We start from the raw sequence: 24,624 nt of genomic DNA, 5'->3' as shown, positions 1-24,624 counted from the left end.
GCTATGTTCAGCGAGTGACACTGTCTTACCATCAACTACAGATATCAGGCTTTAGTCTTCAATTTGCCATGGATTAATTGTTGGATTGATGGATTAAAGAACGTACTGGTTAGACAGTAGTGATATGGGATATAGAAATATCCCTCTCTTCCAGTCTTCCTCTCTCTTTCAACAAATTCTCTCTCAGTGCGGCTCTGTCACCCTGCATTTGTTTAGCAGCTGGTATTTGACACAGCCACTCTCCATTACTCTTACACACACACACACACACACACACACACACACACACACACACACACACACACACACACACACACTTTCTCCTCTTTCTCCTATATGCTTTTGTGATGCATTTCTCTTTGTCTATTCCATGACCATTCAACCCAGCATTATTGTCAATTCCCACTCTACGACTTCACATCCGTCCGTCCGTCTGTCTGTCCGTCCGTCCGTACACATTTCTATCCTTCCCTCCCTACATCTGTTCCCCCCCCCCACACACACACACAGGCTGTGTCTCTGTCTCTCTGCCAGTTTGGGGTGAATGGTAATCAAATAAAGCTGGCCCCCTGGGGACCCATGGAGATTGGGTGTGTGCAGTAATATGACAGTGACACGGAAAGAAGGCACGCACCGCTGAATTGCATGTATATATGTATGTGTGTTTGTGTGTGCGTGTTCATGTGCATGTGCATACAACATGTCTGTCTGCGTTCATGAAACACTGAAGTTTGGAGCATGTGTTTTATATCTCAGTCATGTGTGTCTTTGCCCAGCCATATGTGTGATTTTATGTGTTTGTGTGTACTTGTGTGTATACACACACTTACATGTACACTTTGTGACTGTTTGTGGCTACATATACATATTTGTGTGTGCCGTACACATGTGTTGTCACGCATGTCTTCTGGTCCTCATCTGGTGCAAAGAACGTCACCAGTGGGTCCTCGTGTGTGTGTGTGTGTGTGTGTGTGTGTGTGTGTGTGTGTTTTGGTGGGGCTGAAACAACACCTTCTCCCTATCTCGTTGTGTGTCTGTGTGTGTTTTATTTTACAAACCTATTTAATGTTGCTATACACCCAACTTTTCTTCTACTCTACGATAATGTAACAGCTACAGTATGAATTGAAATATAGCAGTTGCCACCAAAAGCATGAATACAACTTGGAACCCGCACCAACGCACGCACGCACGCTCACACTCTTTCTCCCTCTCATTCTCTTTTATATTGCTAAGTGCAGGTGTTCCACCAATAGACTAACATTAATTTCCATAATAATGATAATGATAGGTTAGTCCTATCCATTAAATACACTAGATCACGAAAAACTATCAGGATTTCGTGCAACAGCTGCACTGGGTTAATAAATGAAGCAGTTTAGATGGCTGTCATGTGGTGTGTGATGAATGACCAGTAGTTTTGTAGGTGAAATGGCCTCCTACTTTATAGAACAGCATTCAGGCCAAGTTTGACTTATGAGAGCAAAGAGAGGAATAAACTCTAACTCTAAACTATATACTGGCTGTTTATCAGTAAGTGTGTGTGTGTGTGTGTGTGTGTGTGTGTGTGTGTGTGCGTGTGCGCACCATGTTTGCCTGCCATGCTGTGAGTGTATTTTAGGCGTGTTTACCAGCCCAAACTTGGCAGGATTGACCAATAGCAACAGGAGAGGGGAAGTCCCCAGGAGAGAGGGAGGGAGTGTTCCAAACAGGATGTTGTCATGGACATTACTCACGGAGGGGGGAAGAGGGGTGGGTGGGTGTGTGTGTGTGTGTGTGTGTGTGTGTGTGTGTGTGTGTGTTCACCAAACAGGTAAAGATGACACTGAGAGATTTGACATGGCTGGAAGGGGTGTTGGAATCCGTGTGTGTGTGTGTTTGAAAGAGAAGATAGAAATGGGTGAGTGACAGAAAGAGATAGACCAGACAGACACAGGGAGAGAGAGGTAGAAGGACTAATGGATAGATTGGGAAAGATGGAGAATAGGGCCGGAGTGGTGGAAGGGGTGCAGGGAATGCACGTCTGTGGGAGTGGAGGGCAGGGGGTGCGTTTATTTTCGGTCTGTTCCCAAGGCAGCATCCTGTCCTGGACGGGTGGTGCTAAAGACAAGCCAGGGAGCAGAGGAAGAGGGCTAAGACAGCCCATCTGCTGGTCTGAGACACACACACACACACACACACACACACACACACACACACACACACACACACACACACTCGCACACATGCTCACACACGCGCTCACACGAGCACGCCCACACACACAGAGACAAGCAGACAGACATGCGTTCCCACGCACGCACACACACACGCACACACACGCACACTTTGTTGGAAAGATGTCAACTAGGCTATAAATACACTGAACACAGTGAAGAGCACAAGGCGGCTTAGGTGATTTTTCATTTGGTGTTAAAAACAGCAGTAGAGCGGATGGAGTACACCCATACATACACACACACGTACACACACACACACACACACACACACACACACACACACACACACACACACACACACACACACACACACACACACACACACACACACACACACACACGTAATTGGACTGTGTCCAGTCACACACACAGTTGACACATATCTATGCATTGACAGACGCTTACTGACACACAAACACACGCACAAGCGCACGCACGCGCGCGCACACACACACACACACACACACACACACACACACACACACACACACACACACACACACACACACACACACACACACACACACACACACACACACACACACACACACACACACACACGGCAAAGTTCCAACACCAATGAGTCCTCTTCCTCTATCTATTAGTGCCTTGGCTCTAATGTCACATTGTTACATCATCATGGACTGTGTGTGTGTGTGTGTGTGTGTGTGTGTGTGTGTGTGTGTGTGTGCGCCTGCCTGCCTGCCTGCCTGCCTGTGGAGGTTCTCAGGATAGCAACATGGCCTTCAAATGAATGCATAAAAAAACACATCAATGGCACAGGTACTGTAGGTTGCTCTCATATTAAAATCAGTGTTCATTTAACTCGAGGGTCAGTGTGTGTGTAATGTATATGCTTTTTAAAAACAACACCTACTCTTTCACCTTGGCCGATTGTCTGGGCTGACCAATTTTTGGTCAACACAGACAAATCGGCCATGGTTTTAACCATGTTTCTGTTAAAAACATAAAGTCAAGTATTGTTGTAGCAATAAAATAATGTATTGCTATGACTCCTGGCCGGCCTGACTGTTTGCTGTGTCGTTTTCCCGCTCTTTAGCGACCATTCCTGTATCTCTCTCACAGTTGGTGTAGAGGGGGAAAATGAGGGGACAAGTCATAGACCCATTGGGGACCCCGGGCGGTCACTGAAGTCCAGGGTTTAAGTGGTTAAGCCAGATGTGTAGTTTCGTTGTGTCTTTGGTGGCTTAACTTAATATCCCCAAAACAAGGAGTGGACAGCAGGCCGGAGATGCCATCTGCGAGGCTGACAAAGTCCTCCTTTACCTGTCTCTGATTGCTGGTCCCCACGATAACAACCACTGAGGAGAAGCACACACAAGCACAACACATAGAAACTTTGGAAGGTTATGAAAGATAACAACCATGCCACTACTCCACCACTGTTGACGCACGCACGCACGCGCACACACACACACACACACACACACACACACACACACACGTATTGTCCCTCTCTCCGCAGTGGAAAAAGAAGATGAGCAGGACATGGCAGATTAGATTCTCTCCTATCTGCATCTCCTTTGCCCTTCCCCTCTGTCCCCCTTCTCCCTTTCCCCCTTGTGTGTGTGTGTGTGTGTATGTGTACACATCTGTCCAGGGTTGTCTGCATTCAGTTACATTTGCGCACTTATATGCGCTTTCATTGTCATGTCAGTATTTATTTCGGTTGCTGTGTGTATTTGTGTGCATGCGCGTGCGTGTTCACTGCTGTGTGTGTGTGTGTGTGTGTGTGTGTGTGTGTGTGTGTGTGTGTGTGTGTGTGTGTGTGTGTGTGTGTGTGTGTGTGTGTGTGTGTGTGTGTGTGTGTGTGTGTGTGTGTGTGTGTGTGTGTGTGTGTGTGTGTGTGTGTGTGTGCGTGTGTGTGGCAGCAGTGTGCATGGGTAATGCGACAGGGCCATATTTCCCCTGGGCCTGGGGCTCTGCAGGCTTTAGCCTCGCTCTCTCTAAGCAGTTTAGGAAAAACAATGACGGGCCTGGTATTGACTGGCCTGGAAGACAGGAAGGCTGTTCTCACTAGAGCACACCCCCCCTCCACTGTCACAACCTCTCCACAACTCTGATGACCAGCGGTGGACAGTAAAACAAGTACATTTACTTGAGTACAGTATTTAAATACATTTTCCGAGTATCTGTACCTTACTTGAGTATTTGTATTTACGGATGACTTTCACGCAACTACATTTCAAAGACAAATATTGTACTTTTGACTCCACTACATTCCTAGGATTGGAAAAAGTACATTATTATCCACACGCTATCAACACGTCACCATGCTACGCGACGTGAGCTTGTAGATCCGCAATTTTCACTATTATTGATATTTTAGGAGTAATATAAAAAACTTTGATTATATAAAATATACATGTGTTATATGTATGTATATATATATGTATATATATATATATATATATATATATATATATATATATATATATATATATATATATATATTATAATTTATACATCTTGTAGAAGTCTCATGTGACACTGTGACACACGCATGCACAGACATGCGCACATGCACAAAGTCTGATTGATCGCTTGCCTCATAATCAATACCAGGTCTCCGATGACAACGCAAATGAAGAGAACTAACTGGGGGTGGCCACATGTAAGAACCTGTGTGTGTGTGTGTGTGTGTGTGTGTGTGTGTGTGTGTGTGTGTGTGTGTGTGTGTGTGTGTGTGTGTGTGTGTGTGTGTGTGTGTGTGTGTGTGTGTGTGTGTGTGTGTGTGTGTGTGTGTGTGTGTGTGTGTGTGTGTGTGTTATACAACACAAGTTTCCAACAGTTGCACAGCAGCAATATTATACATGCCATTTCCACCTCCTTCTCTGTCTTCCCTTCCTCTTTCCCTCCTATATCTCCTCTCCTCTCCTCTGGGTTATTTCCAGCAGTCCACTGCAGTGCTGTGTATTCCTCCAGGGAGCAGCCATGGCCTCCCGGCTCTCCTCTCCTCCCTCCCTCCATCCTTCCTTTCCATCCCTCACTCCGTCTGCAAATCAATACCCAGCATCAGGACCAGAGAACCTGAGGGGAAACATGCACACTCACTCTGTCCCCAGCTTCTCCCTCCCTCTATCTATCTTATCTATCTATCTATCTATCTATCTATCTAATCTCCGTCCGTCCGTCCGTCCGTCTGTCTGTCTGTCTGTCTGTCTGTCTGTCTGTCTTTATATGACCACCTAGTGTGTGAGTGAGTGTGTCACACACAGACAGTCACATAGGCTGTGTGTGTGTGTGTGTGCATGTATTTATTTATTCATTGTGCTATTCTATCATGTCTGTTCACTCACGGTAGTGGCACACTATTGATCTCCTTTCCTCTACTCTCTGTTGAACTTCTCGTGGTTGTTCAAGAGGAATGAGGCTGACCTCTTCTGGTGGAGAGTGGAACTACAGTTTCCCTGGTCCAGACTAGTAAAGACAGGGAGGACAAATGGAGAGGCGAGGAGTGAGGCAGCGGACAGACAGAGGGAACAGGCACGGGAGGTAGAGAGACACAGAGAGAGAGAGGAGGTTTTTCTCTCATAATGGGGTCAGTTGCCCCCAGTGAGCTCTGCTTCCTCACAGGAGAGGCCTCCGTGTGCACGCGCACGCGCACACACACTCACACTCGCACACGCACATACACACACACACCCCCACACACACACACACACACAGGCACACGCACACGCACAGTCATACTCATACTCACATTTACATTCAGATGTACACATGCACGCACGCACACATGCACACATACATAGAGGGGTTTTAGGGAAAAGGGACAGCATTTCAGAAAAAAGGGACAGGCAGTGTTAACGTGCGTGTGTGTGTGTGTGTGTGTGTGGGGGTGTGTGTGTGTGTGTGTGTGTGTGTGTAGGGGATTTAAAACCCATTGCTGTCCCCTGGACAGGCTGGCCTGGCCTCTAAAGTCAAGTGATGGACACTCTCTCTCTCTCCCTCTCTTTCACACACACACACACACACACACACACACACACACACAAATGCACACGCGCACACACACACACACACACACACACACACACACACACACACACACACTTGGGCAAACACACGCCAAAGGGCTCAACAAAACATGCGCAGCCAGATAAGGGACACAAAATGACAAATAAGTATTTATCAAGCCCAAGCCACGTATAATCCTTCTTTCTGTCCCCATCCGCCCCTCCCCTCCCTGCTCTCTCTCTTTCTCTGCTCTGTTCACCCCCTCTCCTCTCCCTCCTCCTCTTTTTTCATCCTCCCATCCGCTGTTCTTTTTTTGTTGTCATTTTTTTTTCATAGCAGGGCCTATCTGTGTGTGTGAGAGAGATTAATCTGAGAAAGCTGCTTTTACTGGTGGAGGGGGGGGGGGGGTGATTGGGAAGACCTCACTGGGAATTGTGTGTGTGTGTGTGTGTGTGTGTGTGTGTGTGTGTGTGTGTGTGTGTGTGTGTGTGTGTGTGTGTGTGTGTGTGTGTGTGTGTGTGTGTGTGTGTGTGTGTGTGTGTGTGTGTGTGAGGGAGGAGTGGGGGATGATTGGGTATATTTCAGTGGGAATTTGTGTGTGTGTGTGTGTGTGTGTGTGTGAGAGAGAGAGAGAGAGAGAGAGAGAGAGAGACAGAGAGAGAGATAGGGAACCTTTCACTGGGAGTACACTATATAGTCTTGGGAAAACAAGAGATTCAGGCCTTCTGGATATCTGTCTGACTTGCATGCGCGCGCATACACACACACACACACACACACACACACACACACACACACACACACACACACACACACACACACACACACACACACACACACACACACACACAGGAGCTATATCCCTGTCACGTCTTCAGATGTGATGCTAACTCTGTTCCAAACCAGCAAATCCAGATTATCACAGGTTCTATTCCCCACTGCAGCTGATATGAACAGGTGACAGAGGATGTGTGTGTGTGCGTACTTCACTTTCTGTGTTTGTGAGGACATCGGGTATTTTCTCAGAAAGAGAAAAGTAAGAGAAATCCTGGAAAGTGAAGACATTTTACTGGTGCTCACTTACAGTATCGTGGGTTCTTTTAGGGTTAGAACTTGTACGCTTAGAATTCTGGTTAGGATAAGGTTAGGGCCAAGGTTAAGGTTATAGACATGTTCTTGTAGCTGTAGGGGTTGGATTAGAAGTTAAAGAATATATCCAGTCAGTGTAAATCTGTGGATGATCCTCCTAACAAGTACAGAAATGTATGTACTGTACATGTGAGCATGTGTACATATTTGTTTGTTTGTCTACATACTGCAGTGTGTGTACTGTGCATGCATGGGCACATGATTGAGCAAACATGTCACTGAGATAAATCTATACGTTCATGTTTGCAATGCAGAGGGTTTTGAAAGTGTGTGTGTGTGTGTGTGTCTGTGTTTGTGTGCATGTGCGTGCGTGCAAGTGTGTGTGTGTGCGTGCGTGTGCGAGCACACACATGTTTGTTGATCTGCTAGTGACTCTTGGTAGTTGAGATTGCGCCATCAGGCTCCTGCTCCTTTCACTGTGGTGAATTGTAATTAAGATAGAGGTGCACAGTAAAACCTCAGTGTTTATTTAACCACTTCAGCCCTATATACTTTGCTGTACGACCAATTGTGAAAATAGCTCTTCCAGACGCTCTCAACGTGTCATGTGTTGTTGGCTTGTAGAGCAGCAATTTTCGTTAATTTACAAAATGTCTGAACATTTTAGATAATGTTTGCCTATAACGACATGCCCAATAGGGACGCTGTGGTTAATGGGTTAACCCATTTTATGCACTCAGAGTTAAAATAATACTGAGAATCTGAGAAAGAGAAAGAGTCTGTTGGTACCATATTATTGATGTGTTGTGCTACACTTATTTTTTTTGTCTCAAAATGTACAGAGACAATCTTTATAAAATATTAATCAAAATATCAAATGGTGCGAGTGCTCTGTAAATATGGATAAACAAACCCCAGACCTGTGTTGCCATGGATAAAGAAGAGCAGTAAAAAAGAAAGAAAGACACAACAAATACACATTAATATATGATCATCTCTGGAGGTTTCCTGCTCACCCTGATGCTGTTTCTCTGTGTTGGATGAATAGCTATGGATTAGGAGGTGCGTGCATGTGCACATATACACGTACAGTAAGTGTAGACTGTCATGCAGACAGTTACACTCAGCATTACCTACCTCATGTTACATTATCTAAAATAGTTGTTAACTTGTCATTTACTTTCACTGTTTTGTTGATGTCTTCTCTTGTCTTCTTGTCTCCTCTCTTCCCAGTTTGTACTGTGTGCTAAATAGAAATGGGTTTTCTATACAGTGGGAGGCCTACACAGTTAAAACCTCAGTGTTATTCATACATTTGTAACTCAGAACGTGTACAAATGTAACCAAACAGACCCATAAGGGTCCGTTTGATTATATTTGTACGCTTTCAGAGTTGAATTAACACTGAGGATTTTTACTGTGTCTGTGTTTCTGCTTTTGCTCTGTTCTACCATGTGGGGGCTAGTGAAAGCTGTGTGCGCACGTAGCCCATTATTTCTCCCATCATGTGTTCTCACATACACTTTCTCTCTTTCTTTCCCTCTGTCTCTTTCTTTCACTCCCTCTCCGTTCCTCTCTCTCTCTCTTTCTCTCTCTCCAGAACCACACACTGAGTCAGCACGCGCAGTGAGACCGGCCCCTGCAGGATATCTCGGCTCAGCCCGGGCCCCCCGACCCAGAGGCGGCGGGGGACCCCTATCTCGACATCACAGCCAATCAAAGTGTCATTTGCTACTCACATGTAAAACTCTAACGATCGCGCCACCGGGCGCGGCTATTAGGAGCAGCGGGGGAAAGGAATATTAATGGGATGTGCTATTAAAAAAATAAAAGAAAACGGAAAGGAAAACGGGAGGAGAGAAACTGTAAGAGAAAAAAAGAGAGATGAAGGGAAGGAAGAGAGAGGAAAAAGGTATTGTACGTGCAGTATTTTTTATTGTCCCCGTCGACTCGCCCCCCCAAAGCCCCTCGTCCCCCCTCCTGCCCTTCCTCCTCCTTCCTCCACCCAACACTCCCCACGTCATGTGTTTTTTTCGTTTTTTTAATAAAATGAAATAAAAAAGACAGAAAAGAAAATACCCTTTGTTTTTCATTTTATTTTATTTCATTTTTAGAATGTAGGAAAATGCTTCACTTCCTTCTTCTCCCTCAGTTGCTTATTGTATTCAACTTCCTAGGCGCAAATTATTTTTTTCCTGTTTTTTTGTTTTGTTTTGTTTGTCTTTGTTTTGTTTAGTTCTTTCCTTTTTTTGGGAGGGGGGTTGCCATATTGCGCATTATTTTCTTTCTTTCTTTCTTTCTTAATTTTATTTTTTTGTACCTTTTATTTCTCGCTGTAAGTAGGTACTCGTGCTGTGTCGTGATCGTTTGCCAGATGTAATATCCTTGAGTTGTTTTTTTTTTGCACCCTCCCCAACTTTCCTTTTTATGATTGTTATATATTTTTGTTTTCATTTTTGTAATTACTATGAAAAAAGGCATAAAACAAAATAAAGTGGAGAAAAGCGTACAAGTGTTTTTTGTTTTGTTTTGTTTCTTTGGACTGGGTTTTCCAGTCTTTATGGGGCCTATAACGGTTATTGTAAAAAAATAAAATAAATATCATCGATTTCAGTGCGTCTGGTCAATGACTGCTTTTTAAATGTGAATTAACCAGACTGCAATAATCTAGTACAGTCAAAAAAAATGATAAAACAAATAAATAAATGATAAATAAAAATGTGTGTCATGTATTTTTTAATTCAATAGATCTGTGTCTTCCAATTTTTTACTGAAATTGTATTGTATATATTTTTGAAGAATATCTTTGATTTTTCACAAAGAGGAACATAGAAAGGAGTGGTGCATCCAGGTATGCAGTGATACAGTACAGTAATCTATGGTACGTTATGGGCAGTGTTGCTATGCTGAATTGGAACGTGGTTGCACTCTATTATAATGACGTGACACGCACGTCGCTTAACACCTACACTACAGGTCACACAATGGACAATTGATATGCATCTAGGCTCATTCCTATGTTAATTTACCTGGTGTGAGTCAGGAGCCTTTGTAAACTTTGTTGAGGTGTGAATTTAAAGTTGTTCTAAATCTATGTGTGTGCCTGCACGTGCTCCTGGTCAAATAGGTTCCTATACACGGCGCACAAGGCCATCCCATGAGCAATGCAACCCTGGTTATGGGTCCATTTAGCACATTTGTACATTCTTAGTTACATTCTAAAATAGATAGATTAAAGGTAGGGTACATGATATGTTTTGGTTAAAACAAAAAAGTTTCTTTAAAAAAAGTTAAACCTCTATATTCTGATAGTAATCATTGCAGGGGTCTCCCTGTCTCTCCAGCTGTTTAGTAAACAGAAAATTCATTTTCAGATGGGTTGCCGATTTCAGCCAATGAGGAGAGAGAGTATCCAATTATCAGCTTACATTTTATTGTGTTCTTGTTCCAATTTTGTCTTGTTTCTTTGGTGTCATCACTTCCAATTTTCACTTGTTTATCCTGTATCCTGAATGAGCTGGACAGTATTTTTTGTTTACTAAAGAACTGGACAGACCGGAAGACCCCTGTTACTGAACAAACACTATAGTAATGATTATACTGTCAGAATATTCACATTTATTTTAACGAGTAAATATCACTTACTCTATCTTTAACTCTAACTGTAGGGCCTGTACTTCTCTGACATGAGCAAAACTTATTAAGGATTATGATGGCCACAATTAAAGTAATATGAGTGGGTAACACTGCTTTCTGCAAGGACTGTGTTTTAGCTTATGGGGGCAAAATCCATTGTCTGGAACTGATTTAATATGGAAGTCCATAACTGAATGCACTGATGAACTCGAACTGTTTTTGTATGAGCCACAGACATGGTTTACTAGTGTTGTGTTCTTAACCCATTCAATCCGGGAACACATCTGTGTCATTTTAGATTTTAGCTATAACCATTATTTTATACTCTGGCTATTCAAAATATACAAGCTCATAGCGCTGCACCAAGTGCCGCGCTATGAGCTTGTTATTTTTTAGCTATTTTTTTTTAATCATGAAAATTTGTTTTTTTTAAGCTAACATTTGTAACTCAAATCTTTGCTTCTGGAGGTCCCATGAACTAAATATTTATAGATGGAGGTCCGTGGCCAAATACATATAATTTTGTGGGTCCTTGAGATGAAAAAAGTTTTAAGTGTTTCAGAAAACTGTTAGAAGACATTTGTAGAATCGGTCTACAAATGTCTTAAAGGTCTTAAAGGGACTACACCATGAATTTGAACTTTTTCTTCTTTTTTGTGTGTTTTTGGTCTCCCCTACCTCTCTTCTATCCCCAAAAATACCCCAGTTTGAACACTCAGGCTTTCACAGCAAATCTGGGGTTTTCTGTAAATCGGTCTCAAAACAGGCCAAACTGATTTTCACCCTGACGTGACGTCACGTCAGGGTACAATCCCTCCCGTTTTTCTGTTCCAACCCTTTTTTTATTTTTTCACTTTTTCCACACAGAACCAGGAGATAACATGCATACAAACTTGCTCAATAGCGCCCCGTGCCAAACAGGACAATGTGGTATTGCAGGTGAAAGTGCTTTATAAGCCAGAGAGAAGTTAGTTGGAATGAGTATGAGGCTAGATTTAGGCTCAAACCTTTTGAAAAACGTTTGAGGGACATAAACAAAATGATATTAAATATTATTATTATTTTTTAAATTCATGGTGTAGATCCTTTAATGGGTTAATATGTATCAGTTCATGAGTCTTTTGTGAACTGATACCCAGAACAGTATCCACGATGTTCTAATTTCAGTGCCAATGGAATGAGCTCTGGAACTGATTTCTTAGAATTTCAGAATGAGATTTATACAGCTCTTTTGCTTCCATCTTGGTAAATACACACACTATGAAAACCTGAGCGTCAACTTAAGAGAATATGGGCCCGGAAGGGTCAATCTTTAGTTAAATTAACACACAGGATTTTGCAGCGTATGTCCACAAATCTGTACCAAATCAAAGTCTGTGAAAAAAAAAGTAAAAAAAAAAAGGTAAAATATCTGAAAACTTCTGGATCTATTTTTTGTTGGTGTTGATGTGATGACTTACTGACAGCCCTGTCTTTAAGTAGCACTCATGTATTTGGGCAGCTGAGCACTTTCAGATGCTCAGATCAGCCAGTCAGGGTCCAGGGGCTTCCTCCCTGCCAGAAGGTCTCTAAGTCATGAATTAGTTCCAGGAAACCAGTCATTGGAACACATGGATAGATGCACATCACTCGTGGATCTGTGGAATGTATTATTAAAATGCAAAGCCTGTCTGCGCACCATATGACTTTTTCTAACAAGCTCCAAATGGATGAATAGCACCCATATGTATACTGCATATAGCCAATATTGTAATTCTAAAGAATGAAAAGACTTCAGGAAATCTGGTGCCTGAGCAGGCTGGACTTGAATCATAGCCCACATGGTTATATTCAAAGTTTGCCCTCCACCTCCGTCTAAGGTTCGATTTGCTTGGGGTTGGGACCGGGGGGTGGATCCATGCCACTGCTTTTGATATCCCCCCTCCAGTCATTCATTTTCATCGCCTATGGGGATATGTTTCATCCCTGCTCCTGGTCAGACTGAAATAAATATGCCACGTATATTTCCTTTTGGGAAATGTAGACTGATATGTTTGATAATATCACAGGTAGAGGTAAGTGATATTAAAAGTTAAAAAGTTGAAGATCTAAGAGTCTCATAGTGATCAGAAAATAAATGTTCAGGTGGGTTGCCAATTGAATCCAATCAGGAGTGAGTACCCATTTATCAGCTTCAGTGTTATTGTTCCCCAGTTACAATTTTACTTCTTTGTGTCATCACTTCCATTTTAACTTGTTTATTCTGTATCCTGTCTGAGTTGGCTATCCTGGTTGAAAACAAGAAATTACACAGTCATATTATACCAGCTTGTGGCAAGCTAAAGCCCTTGGAAAGTACTGACATGACTTACTAAACATTACCCAAAAAAAAAAGAAAATACATATATATATATTTTTTTTAAATACATATAAAAAAAATAATATATATATATATATATATATATATATATATATATATATAAACTCAAGAGTTAAATTAAGGTCCCTTTAACATCTAAAGCTCACTTGTGGTTTTATTCACTCAGAGGCACAAACAATCCAACATCTAAGTGGTGTAGTGCTATACTTTTAGAAGTGGGGGAGGGCGCCCCTATTAACGCGCGTGCATGTGCGAATGCATGCGCGTTAATAGGGGCGCCCTCCCCATCCACGTACATTTGCGTGCACGTGTGCAGGCACGAGCGGGCGTATGCACTATAAAAAACATTCTGTAATATGAAAACATTGTGACAGCGCACCTTGACCAATATTAAAACATTACATTACATATTATGAATAGCATTAAAATGTGAATTACACCAATAAATATGAACAACAAAAATATACATGACATGAGAGCCTATCCATGCAACAAGTGCATGCATGGCAAAGGGTTTATTTCTCTCTAGCAAAAGCCTACATTTGTGTAGGATGTGAATAGTTTCTAGTAATTGCAACTACAGTACGAGGCTACTAAAACAGCAGAATGAATTAACTGCTGAATGGGGTTTGACCAGAGCAAAAACAAATTTACTTCTTTTACTAGACTATCAGACCGCTTACAAGATCGTCAGATGAGGGGATTCCTCTTACAACTTTGTAAAGCATTACCCTTACCTTGGGCTGTTATTTTTTTGCTCTCAACAAGATGTTTTTCATAACTGAAATACAAGCACACAGTTGTGTTATGCGCAAAGCCTGACTCAAGTTTTAGGATCCCATCTCCAGGAGAGCGTAGTTTAGATCCTATGGCCCGAAGGGACAGTCAGCTGAGCTCTTCGTTATACCAAGGGTTTTATTGGTTGTTGTTGGTTGTCAGGGTGATATCACGACCAATCAATGGACAGTCTCTGCCTGGTCACGTCCGCTGCAGGTTGCGGTGACAGCGTCAATGTAATATGAAAACAAAATATAGCTGCAAGCAGCGATAAGCGGGGCCAGGGAATGCAGAAAGAAAAAAGAAAGAAGCAATGATAAGTAATATGCACAATAAGCCATAGAAACATAGAATAATGAACTTGAGAGAAAGAAGACCATGCAATTAACAAATGAGCATTTTAAACCCTCACTAACCCTAACCTCAGTAAAACAACGCCTAAGCCTATCCTCAAGAAACACTATGTGTAAACCCAAGAATGCCAAATCATGATCACCTCAATACATTGTCGCGAACAGGGATCGAACCAGCAATCTACGGACTCCGAGGTTGCCTCTCTTCTCATTGAGCTAGATATATGGCCTCCCTGGTAGTGTCTGTTGATATTTACAGTATAAGTATCTCCGTCCATTATGAACCAAGTCTCTGTGTCCCGAACTACTCTAGATCACTGGTTCACAAACCATTTACCAATAAAGGCATTTTTGTGTCTCCTCGGAACGAAAACTAGTGAAAGTAGCCGATCTACAAGCTCACAAAACGTTGCTATCTGAAAAGTTGTGAGATTGTAGATCGGCTATTTTCACAATGAAGTTTGTCATACATTGCAAAAACATACTCTCTCCAAGAAGCATTTCATGTTACCTTTAACAGTTGCACATGCATTAATTGATACAGTCATGTTTTGTGCGATACAATTGAAAAGTAGCCAGCAAGAGGTGAGGCTTCAACCGACGACCCTGCTGTCCAGAGGCTGATGCTGAAGCGAGACGCCATTGGACCAACAGACCAAAACCAGTGAAAAAAGAATTCCCACTAACACTAACACTAAGATCACTCGTTCACAAACCATTTACCAATAGAGAAATTGTATGTCTCCTCGAAACCGAAACCAGTGAAAGCAGCCGATCTACAAGCTCACAAAACGTTGCTATCTGAAAAGTTGTGAGATTGTAGATCGGCTATTTTCACAATGAAGTACGTCATACATTGAAAAAACATACTCTCAAATAAGCATTTCATGTTATCTTTACCGTTTGCACATGTATTCATTGATACAGTCATGTTTTTTGCAATTCAACTTAAATGAGTCTACATCAAGTGAGGCTTGAACCGGCAACCTTGCGGTCGTGAGGCACTCGCTTAAAGGAGAAGCCATTGGACCAACAGACAAGCCCTGTGAAAAAACACAGATCATACAGTTTCACGCAAATAGCTGAAAAATCCTGGGTTTAAGTGTTTTTCAAACTGCTCAAAATTGCGGACAATCTAAGGGCGGAGCTTACTGGTCAACGTGATAGATGTGTTCCTCATGAGTCAAGGCACATGTGTAAGCAGGTTTAATGGCTGTCGGCCAAACGAGGCATGACTTTTGCCTGTTTAAAGTTTGCATTTTCAAAAAATCGCTATAGCGCCCCCCTTTGACCAATTGGAGTAAGATTGGTTTCAGTGATATTTGGAATGACCCTCAACATTAGCGCAAAGTTTCAAAGAAATGTGAGTCGGCATGTATGTGTTAGGGGCAGATGAATAATTGTCATAAAACTGCAATATTCATTGGCTCATTAAAGCTTCATTTTTTCACTTATGGAAAATCCGCTGCATCGTTTTGTCGGCATAGGTCCAAAGTTCATGTGCAGATGTTTTGTGCAGATTACTCAAAAATCCCAGGAGGAGTTTTTCATATAATTCAAAATGGTGGGAGATCTAAAGGTCAGAGGGTGAAAGTTGTTCAGCATGAAGAGACGCATATGTGTATTGAAGTTTCATGGCTGTAGGTCAAACAGGGCATGAGTTGTACCTGTTCAAAGTTGGCATTTTCAATTGAGTGCTATAGCGCCACCTTTTGCTGAAAGATTGTGAGATTTATTTATTGATAGTTTTTCATGACCATCTATCATATGGCCGAGTTTCGTAAAAAGTGACAGCACGTTCAGCCAGAACTGCGAAAAGTGGCAGAAGTGACGGAATAAAGGCAACATTAAGACGGAGCCTGCTGCCATGCTGGCAGCCTGGCCCCGTTACTAAATCAATTGACAAAAACACAAATCCTATTTTTAGAAGTGAGGGAACACCGCTCCCCTACACTCCCCCTCCACGACACCCGACACCACGACACAACTGTAAACATAAAACAAAACTACTAGGCTTCAAACAAAAACTGTAGTTTTAAATAACATATTCAACCCCTTTTCAGAGACATAGCAAATTTCATTCTTATTAATCTATACAATTTTATGTAATATAATCCTGACCTGAGTACCGATTATTGGGGCTGCAGAGTTTGTAATGATCTAATAATTTAACTAGGACAGACAGACCACTGACAGCGTCGTCAGATGGGGTAGGGGTGGTCTTAGCCCTGGTTCAGAACGTTAGTGAGTTCCCTCTAACGCCCTGGAAGACCCCTCGCTCTGCAACAAAACCATTTTGCTACTCACCGAAGCAAAGGCTGTTTTGTGTTGATGAAAGTCTCTATGGGAAGCCTCTCAGCACCCCACCTACTCTGTAAAATACACTTTTTGGGCAGAAAATAAAATATGTCAGCGAGACGGAAATAATTTTTATTTACTCCACAGTGCCCTCTACAGATTTTGGTTAATGGTAAGTTCAAATCCTCCAGATCTGTAGAGGGCACTGTGGAGTAAATAAAAATAATTTCCGTCTCGCTGACATATTTTATTATCCTTTTACAAGCGCAGAGCGAGGGGTCTTCCAGGGCGTTAGAGGGAACTCACTAACGCTCTGAACCAGGGCTAGGGTGGTCTCAGTAAACTGTGTTGTTTGGGTCATTCATCGATTAAACAAAACATGTTTAGATTATTGAACCAACTGATTTCCCTCTTTATGTAGCGCTGGCAGTTGTGATGCCATAGCCTGAGAGGACGTTCGGGTTAAGTGTTGCGCTGACTGATTTGCACGCTTACGTCTGTTCAGATTATGGAAAGGCATTGCGGACTTCCCATTGGCTTAAAGGACAGCCAATGAGGAGAAAGTAACACGAAAGTGATGAAGAAGTCACTACTAGTGCAGCGACTAAATATAGACCAGCTTGCATGTCACACAAGGTGGTAAAAATTGATGGTGGGACAGGGAGACCCCTGTTACTGAACAACTTTAACCATATGATCCCTATGTTGGGAAAATGTGTCACAAATGTACAAATGTATAAAAAAAAACCACCTTTGTTTTTAAATTCAAGCTCACATGTCACATCACAACACGTGAGTTTGTAGATCTGCTATTTTGAGTCTCTGTCATGAGTATATAAGGCTTATGTGGTTACTTTTCAATGAATATATGTGAAATATTAATTAATTAATTAATTAATTAATGTGATGCAAAATATACTATTACTATGCCTTCTACACAGTGTCAGACACATTTTTTGTCTCTGTCCAAATGGCAACATTGGGACTATTGTTGACAGTTTAGACTGAAAGTATAGTAAGTGTTGTCCTGTGGTATGGGTTGAAGAATGACATTATGACCACTGCAGCTGGCTAATTATTCATAATGGAATTGAATAAAAGTTGTGTTGGAAGGCTTACAATAGGCCTAAATGTAGTTCCTCACATCACTCATGCATATCAGGCCTGCTCTGTCTTTCTCTCTAGGTGTATTTAAACATTATTATTAGCACTGGGGTTAGCTAAGGGATGGCTATGGGCTCATAAGAAGGCAGTGGGGTGTATCCTCCTCATCACCCCTTAATGTGTCAGGACCAATAAGGTTTCCTGCCACAATGACCTCAAGCCTTTCTGACTGATAATGCCCCATCCCAAAGACCCCATGCAGTTCACCTATACAGGACAAATTGGTCAGTGGGTAATGGCCTCAACATGGGCCTGCACTTTTGTCCTTGAATATTAAATTCCCACTTGGCTCTAATGCCAGGCTGCTTGTTGATTCAGACTCACAACACCATCACGCATACTGCACTGACTTGCTTAACAGAGAGCAGAAGATGGGCACAGGCAAATGCCTAAAAGGAAAGATTCACCAGTGTTGAAGCTGGCCTTTTATTTATTTAGATTGTTATTGCAAAACAGCTGAGTGGATCATTGGCTGTCTTCTACACTTGCTGGGGCAACATTTCCCCTCAAGCATGCTAAAGTTATATTCTAATCATAGAAAATAAGACCCGTCAAGCATGTAACTAAATCTGATCAGGACCACAATAGATCACAATGATCCTCAGGACTTTTGTTGTGTTATTATTTTAGCTCAAGACTGTACCCCTGCTGTTTGCATTTCTGTTTAATACATTTTTCAATCAATCAATCAATCAATCAATCAATCAATCAATCAATCAATCAATCAATCAATCAATCAAATGGTTATTCCAATTATTGCATTCCAATGCAGATTATCTAGAAACCAAATCCTGTTGAAGATTGTATTATCAAATGTGTCCCACATCTATGCAAGCTTTGAGCAATCGTTTCTATCTCTTTATCTCTTTAATCTCTTCTATCTCTTTTTATAGTCATGCAAGGTGCCAACCTGATGGGGATGCATCATGCGGGTATCTCGGGCGCACATAGCCATCATAGCCATGGTTCACATGATGCTTGTTGTATGACAGTCATGTTTCAGGGCTAGGGCGCGCACAGCATACGCCGCGCGCACCAACATTGTGATAATCTTTAGTTTCCATGACGGGCAATGAACTCAATATTATTATACATTCGTTGAGGCAAACGGGAAACGTGAACCTAGATACGGCAGAATTTAAGCAGAAATAATTTTCGAAGAGTTGCGTATCGATAAAAAGCAATGAAAAAACAATGCTAAACACATACGGTGTTAGAACTTTGCAGATCCAGTAGGCCTAGGCTACACTCCATTATTATCTATACTACAATCGGCAAACTGACTGTAACTGGTAACTGGTAAATTGTCAGTTGGGACACGTTTGTCAGTTGCATGTTAGGTTTCGCTTTTGGTTTGCATGATGCAGTTAGGTTTCGCTTTCGGTTTGCATGCTGCAGTTAGGTTTCGCTTTCGTTTTGCGCGTTGCCAAATCATGTGCGAGAAACAAGCACCGGTGTTGCAAGGAACGTCTACACGCTCTTCTGTCTCTGTCTCCGATGTGCGGGCCAGGCTACTAGACGGGAGGGCCGCGTAGCGGCCCGACCTTCTAGTATTATAATAATCCTGGATGTGAGTGATGTTGTATTTCTTGTAGTTCCGGGTGGCACAGTGACAGTTGCTCCGGTGATCTCACGGAGCAGATCCGTGCATCACTGTACCAACCCACCACCACAACACCACCAGCCAGCAGTGGTGTAAATAAGTATATGTACTCAAGTAGTGTAGGCTAGCCTACTTAAGTACAATTTTGAGGTATGTTTTACTTTACTGGAGTACAGTATTTCCAATTTTCTGTACTTTACTTCTATTCCACTAGGCTACATCTCAGAGGCAAATATTATTTGAAACAATTATTTGAAAATTTTACTAGTTACTTTGTAGATTTTTATTATTATTAAAAACATACATTAGTCACTTCAGCCCTATATACATTTCGGCAATTTTAAAATACTACAATTTAAAAATCTACAAGCTCACAATGCCACGCATTGTGAGCTTGTAGATCTGCTGTTTTCAAAAGATTTTCATACATTTGAAAACTTGAATGTGAAATGGGACATTCACATTCTGCATAATGAATACTTTCTACTTAGTACTTTTACTCAAGTAAATGTTTAATTCCGGACTTGTCTTGTAGCCTACTTAGGGTATTTCTACATTGCAGTATTGATACTTTTACTTACTTTGATCTTTTGTCAGTTGAGTACTTTTTCCACCACTGCCCACCACAACAATACCACCAGCCAGTGCTCAACAAGCAGTCAAATACAGATTAACGGCGGCAGTTAATTAGTGCCAAACACAGATCCATAATAGATGTGTTGGAGTGAGGCAGCAGGAGCAGCAGCAACAGCAGGATGGCGGCGGCGTTGCTTCTCTGTGAGAGCCAGATCAGACACCGGTCCATGGCGGAGGAGGATCCGAACGGGAACGAGCACGGGGCGGGTGCCCGGAGCGTGGTGCCTCGCAGCACGCCGGAGCCAGGCAGCTAGCCAGGCTCTACTCTCCCGGTAACAGCCGTTTATACTGTCGGTCTGATTTATTACTATATCGGGGTTGTACTGTGTCATTAAAAGGCCTAAGCAGCGGACGGACCACCACGTTACACCTCATGGTGATTTAATATTAGGCCCACCTGTTGTTAAAATGCTGATTGAATGTTAATGGGCTTAATATTGTGTATTTCATTCTAGGCTATAGCTGCAGCATTCACCCATATCTATGGCATACATAGGCCTACACACCTTTGGAATATATCATATCATAACATAACACACACACACACACACACACACACACACACACACACACACACACACACACACACACACACACACACACACACACACACACACACACACACACACACACATATAGTTCCAATGAATCCAATGTAGTTATTATTTAGTCACAAGCTCTTGCCAATACTTTTCCTTGGTGAATCTTGTGTAAAACCTCCATCCATCTGTGTGCCCCCACATCTCGAGAACTGTCCGACCAATTGACTTCAAACTTATTTTAGTTTCTAAAAGGCAATTGTTCCCAATGGGCATCGGCTTAGTATTTATAAAACCCACAGACAGACTTAAGGCCATAGATATGTAATTTTGCCCTGTGTTTAAATAACAAAACAATAAATGCATTTTTACCAAAGTTATCAACCAGTAGTATGATGGTGTTTAACTGCAGAAACACATTGCTCTCTTGCTGTATTTTGGTGTTTTCACTGATTGTCTTGGTAGACAGCAATGTTTTTGGGCTATCAAAACAAACAGCGAAAACACCAAAATACAGCCAGAGGGCAATGTGTTTTAACACCACACACTACTCCAGTGGCTGATGACTGCTGGTATAGAGGAGTGATGGTCTGGCTGGACACTGACGAAGGCTGGATAGCTGAAACGTTTGTCCTTCATTGTAAAGACATGGAGAAAAAATTAAAAAGTGCGATCCATCACTTTTGTAAATGGTATTGGAGGATATTGCACCAGAGGAGTCAGAGTGCGGTGGTAACAAAAAGTTTATCTGCTGGTGTAGAGAGAAAATATATATATTATTTTGTTATGTAAACATGTCAAAATGACTACTATGCCTTTCAAGTTTAACCAAATCTAAACAATGCAATTACCTATCTAAAAATCTAATAACCTAAAACACAAATCTAAAATCCACTCTCATTTAAGAGTCTGCACGTGAATGGGATTGGTGATTTCTTGTATCTCTCAGTTCGGCATATTGGAATGTTCAGTGTGTTTGTGTTCCTTGTCTTTTCCCCAAGATCGAGGAAATAATAGGTGATCTACATTGTGTTGTGACGTGCTACTTTTGCGACAAAATAGGACATTAATTTATTAAACAAAACATAGACCATTGAAATATGGAGATACAAGGTGCAGCAACAGTCTGACTCAGAATACCTGTCTTGGTAGGCATGTGCAACATGCACATTATGCAGCAGCATCTGTACTGCTTTGCAGTTCACTGAGCAACTGAAGTTCCTTTAGTTGGCTCATGTTGACCACTTGTTACAAGAGCTACAGTACTCTGATCAAAAACCAGTTTACTTCACTGCAACTATTTAATTCAACTTTATTTATTTACCCTTTAATTTTAATTCCTCTCTAGTGATTGCTGGTTAGATCTGTAGTCCTATTTTTTTTAAATGAGTGACCTTTGCCATTAATGGAATTAATGATCTACACTCTGATCTTTTGTCAACCTATTCTATTGCCAGGCAACGTGCAAATACACATGCACGCACTCGCGCACACACACTCACATGCACAAGAACACATACAGTATACAGGTCCAGGTCCATACCAGTCTAACAAATGTTGCAGTTGTTGATTACGTTGGCAAATTAACATGGATCTGATGAGGTGGAGTCTGAGAGAGATGATGGTTAAGTTTAATGTTGAATTACATTTTTGTTTTTAATGACTTATACATCTAAATGGTGAATATTATTCTATAGTTCTGTTTAGTTTGATTACACCCAAGTAGCTAATAGGACAATGTTCTCATTCTTCTGTAGTGTGCAAATGAACAAGGCTGTTATTTATATTATACACTATTTTGTATTTAAGGTACAGTTTTTTGAAGGAGCTTCACTGGAGGAAACCTGCTTAATGTTTCTTCCAGTGTTAACAGATCATACTGACACCTTTCTTATAGCGGGGGAATGGAATGGATAGGTAGACTAATGGATGGATGGATGAATGCGAATGATTATTATGAGGGCTGGTTAACAGTGTTAATTTTGTTGACAAACGTTGCGACATGTTGTGAGCTTGTAGATCTGCTTGTAGATCTGCCCAAGTGCCCATTCAAATTCAAACTCTGCCCATTCAAACACCAATTTGAATGTTACTGTCGGCAGCTCAAACTGTTCAAACTCACTTTGCCCGACTATATCCTAGTTAAAACGTATAGCTTCATATGGTTAACCTAATCTGACTAGTTATTGTGGACATTGTGAGCTTTAAAGCTAAAGAAATAATCTACTAAAATGCTAAATGTCTAGATAATCTTTGAACGAGATGCCATGCTGTTTTGTGCCTACATGTTTGGGTACAGTTAGGCACCGGTAGGGGGTAAATCTAAATTACATTTTGGGTTGTTCGTTTGGAGAAGTTAGATGAGGCGTTGGTGATGCTCCATAGGGCCAAAGACTGGCTCATTACTGCAAATCCAAGATGGACAAACAGCTGGATGTGTCTCCCTCTGTTTCCACATCTTTCTGCTACTCTCTTTTGCTCTCAGAGTCTCTCTATCCATCCCCTCGCCTCTCTTCATCCCTGCCATATGTCTGAATTGTCTCGGTCGACTGACTCCTCCTCTCCTCTCCTCTGATCTAGCTTCACAACTTGTTTCTATTCTCCATCCGTTGCCAAACATCTGGTAACGGAGGCAATGTGCATGAATGTCTGGGTGCATACAGCTGTCAGTGGCTATCTCTCAACTTGTCGTTGTGCAGGCAGTTATAGTTTTTATACGTGTGTGTGTGTGTGTGTGTGTGTGTGTGTGTGTGTGTGTGTGTGTGTGTGTGTGTGTGTGTGTGTGTGTGTGTGTGTGTGTGTGTGTGTGTGTGTGTGTGTGTGTGTGTGTGTGTGTGTGTGTGTGATCTCAAGTTCCCTTTGAGGAACTGACCTAAAATGATCTAAAGAAAGTGTAGAGTACAGCATGAGTATGGAGCAGTGAATCTCAACTTGTGGGCCGTGGCCCACTGGTGGGCTGTGAGGATATTGCAAGTGGGCCCCCAAATAATTGGCAGAACACAAAATGTTTAATATAATATTAATTAATTTAAAAGAAACAGTAATGGTATTTTTTCTTTAAAACATTTAATAATGAGTTTTCATTGTTATACTGATAAATAGGAACTTAAAGTATACTACGGAACACAATCAATTGATGGTGGAATTTGTCTAAAATAGGGACGTCAGGTTTTACAGAAATATCAAACATATCATATTACACACCATATTGTTTTTGAAAAAGGAAAGGCATTAAATCAGTCTGACTTTGGGAATAAAACATATCCCCATGGTGATAAAAATGTATGAGCGGGTGGGGGGCGGTGGTATCTAAAGCAGAAGCATGGATTTCCCCCATCTCTCCCAGAAAAACCCTTGCTACAGAATACAAGCCTTGTAAGTGGAGTGTGCACACAAGGTGTCTGAGAGTCTTAATAAGGTTAGTGGTAGGCAATTGTTTCATTATCACATTAAAAGGAGTGGACTGAATAAGGTGTGTCTACCAAGCTCTTTCTTGGCCCTGCGGCTCAAATACTTTGGTTTCAGTTAGAGTTACAAGTGGGGCTTCAGAAACTCTTTACGATTACAATTCAAACTGTGAAATGCTGGCGCTGTTACCAGGAACAGAACATCTTGATTCAGGAATGTGTCTTAAACTGCCTGGAATCTTAGTTTCAGTGGACACCTTTTTCATAATACACCAAAGTGTGTCAGTTCTGTACAGTACAGTTGCATGTCAAAAAAATTGAATATCGTGGGAAAGTTCAGATAGGCCTACATGTAAGGAATATGACACAAATGAATCCAAGAAAACAACATTTCAGTTGCAAAAGGTAGGGTAAGTGATATTTTTGGGTTAAAACAAAAAGTATTTTGTTAAAAGGTTAAAGCACTATATTCTGATAGTAATCATTGCTATAGAGTGTTTGTTCAGTAACAGGAGTCTCCCCGTCTCTCCAGCTCTTTAATAAACAGAAAATACATTTTCCGG

At 41.7% G+C, this 24,624-nt stretch overlaps 2 protein-coding genes across 3 annotated transcripts in view; both read left to right on the top strand.

Moving 5' to 3' along the window:
* Positions 1–9,331, top strand: part of znf423 (zinc finger protein 423) — a 203,660-nt gene extending 194,329 nt beyond the window's left edge. For both annotated transcript variants that reach the window (XM_080437953.1, XM_080437954.1), the window contains one exon: positions 8,890–9,331. In XM_080437953.1, the coding sequence (XP_080294079.1) occupies positions 8,890–8,919 (30 nt within the window). In that variant the 3' untranslated portion in view covers positions 8,920–9,331. The remainder of the gene's footprint in view (positions 1–8,889) is intronic.
* A 10,903-nt stretch (positions 9,332–20,234) lies between these two features.
* Positions 20,235–24,624, top strand: part of LOC308092314 (plasmanylethanolamine desaturase 1) — a gene marked incomplete at both ends in the record, with an annotated part of 37,783 nt that continues 33,393 nt past the window's right edge. Inside the window, 2 exon segments of the mRNA XM_080438164.1 lie at positions 20,235–20,340; positions 20,343–20,387. Of these exon segments, the coding sequence (XP_080294290.1) occupies positions 20,235–20,340; positions 20,343–20,387 (151 nt within the window).

Source organism: Gymnoscopelus braueri (assembly GCF_963280865.1).
Source record: "Gymnoscopelus braueri genome assembly, chromosome: 9".
Classification (NCBI taxonomy): Eukaryota; Metazoa; Chordata; class Actinopteri; order Myctophiformes; family Myctophidae; genus Gymnoscopelus; species Gymnoscopelus braueri.
This window is presented reverse-complemented; position numbering and strand designations above follow the sequence as displayed.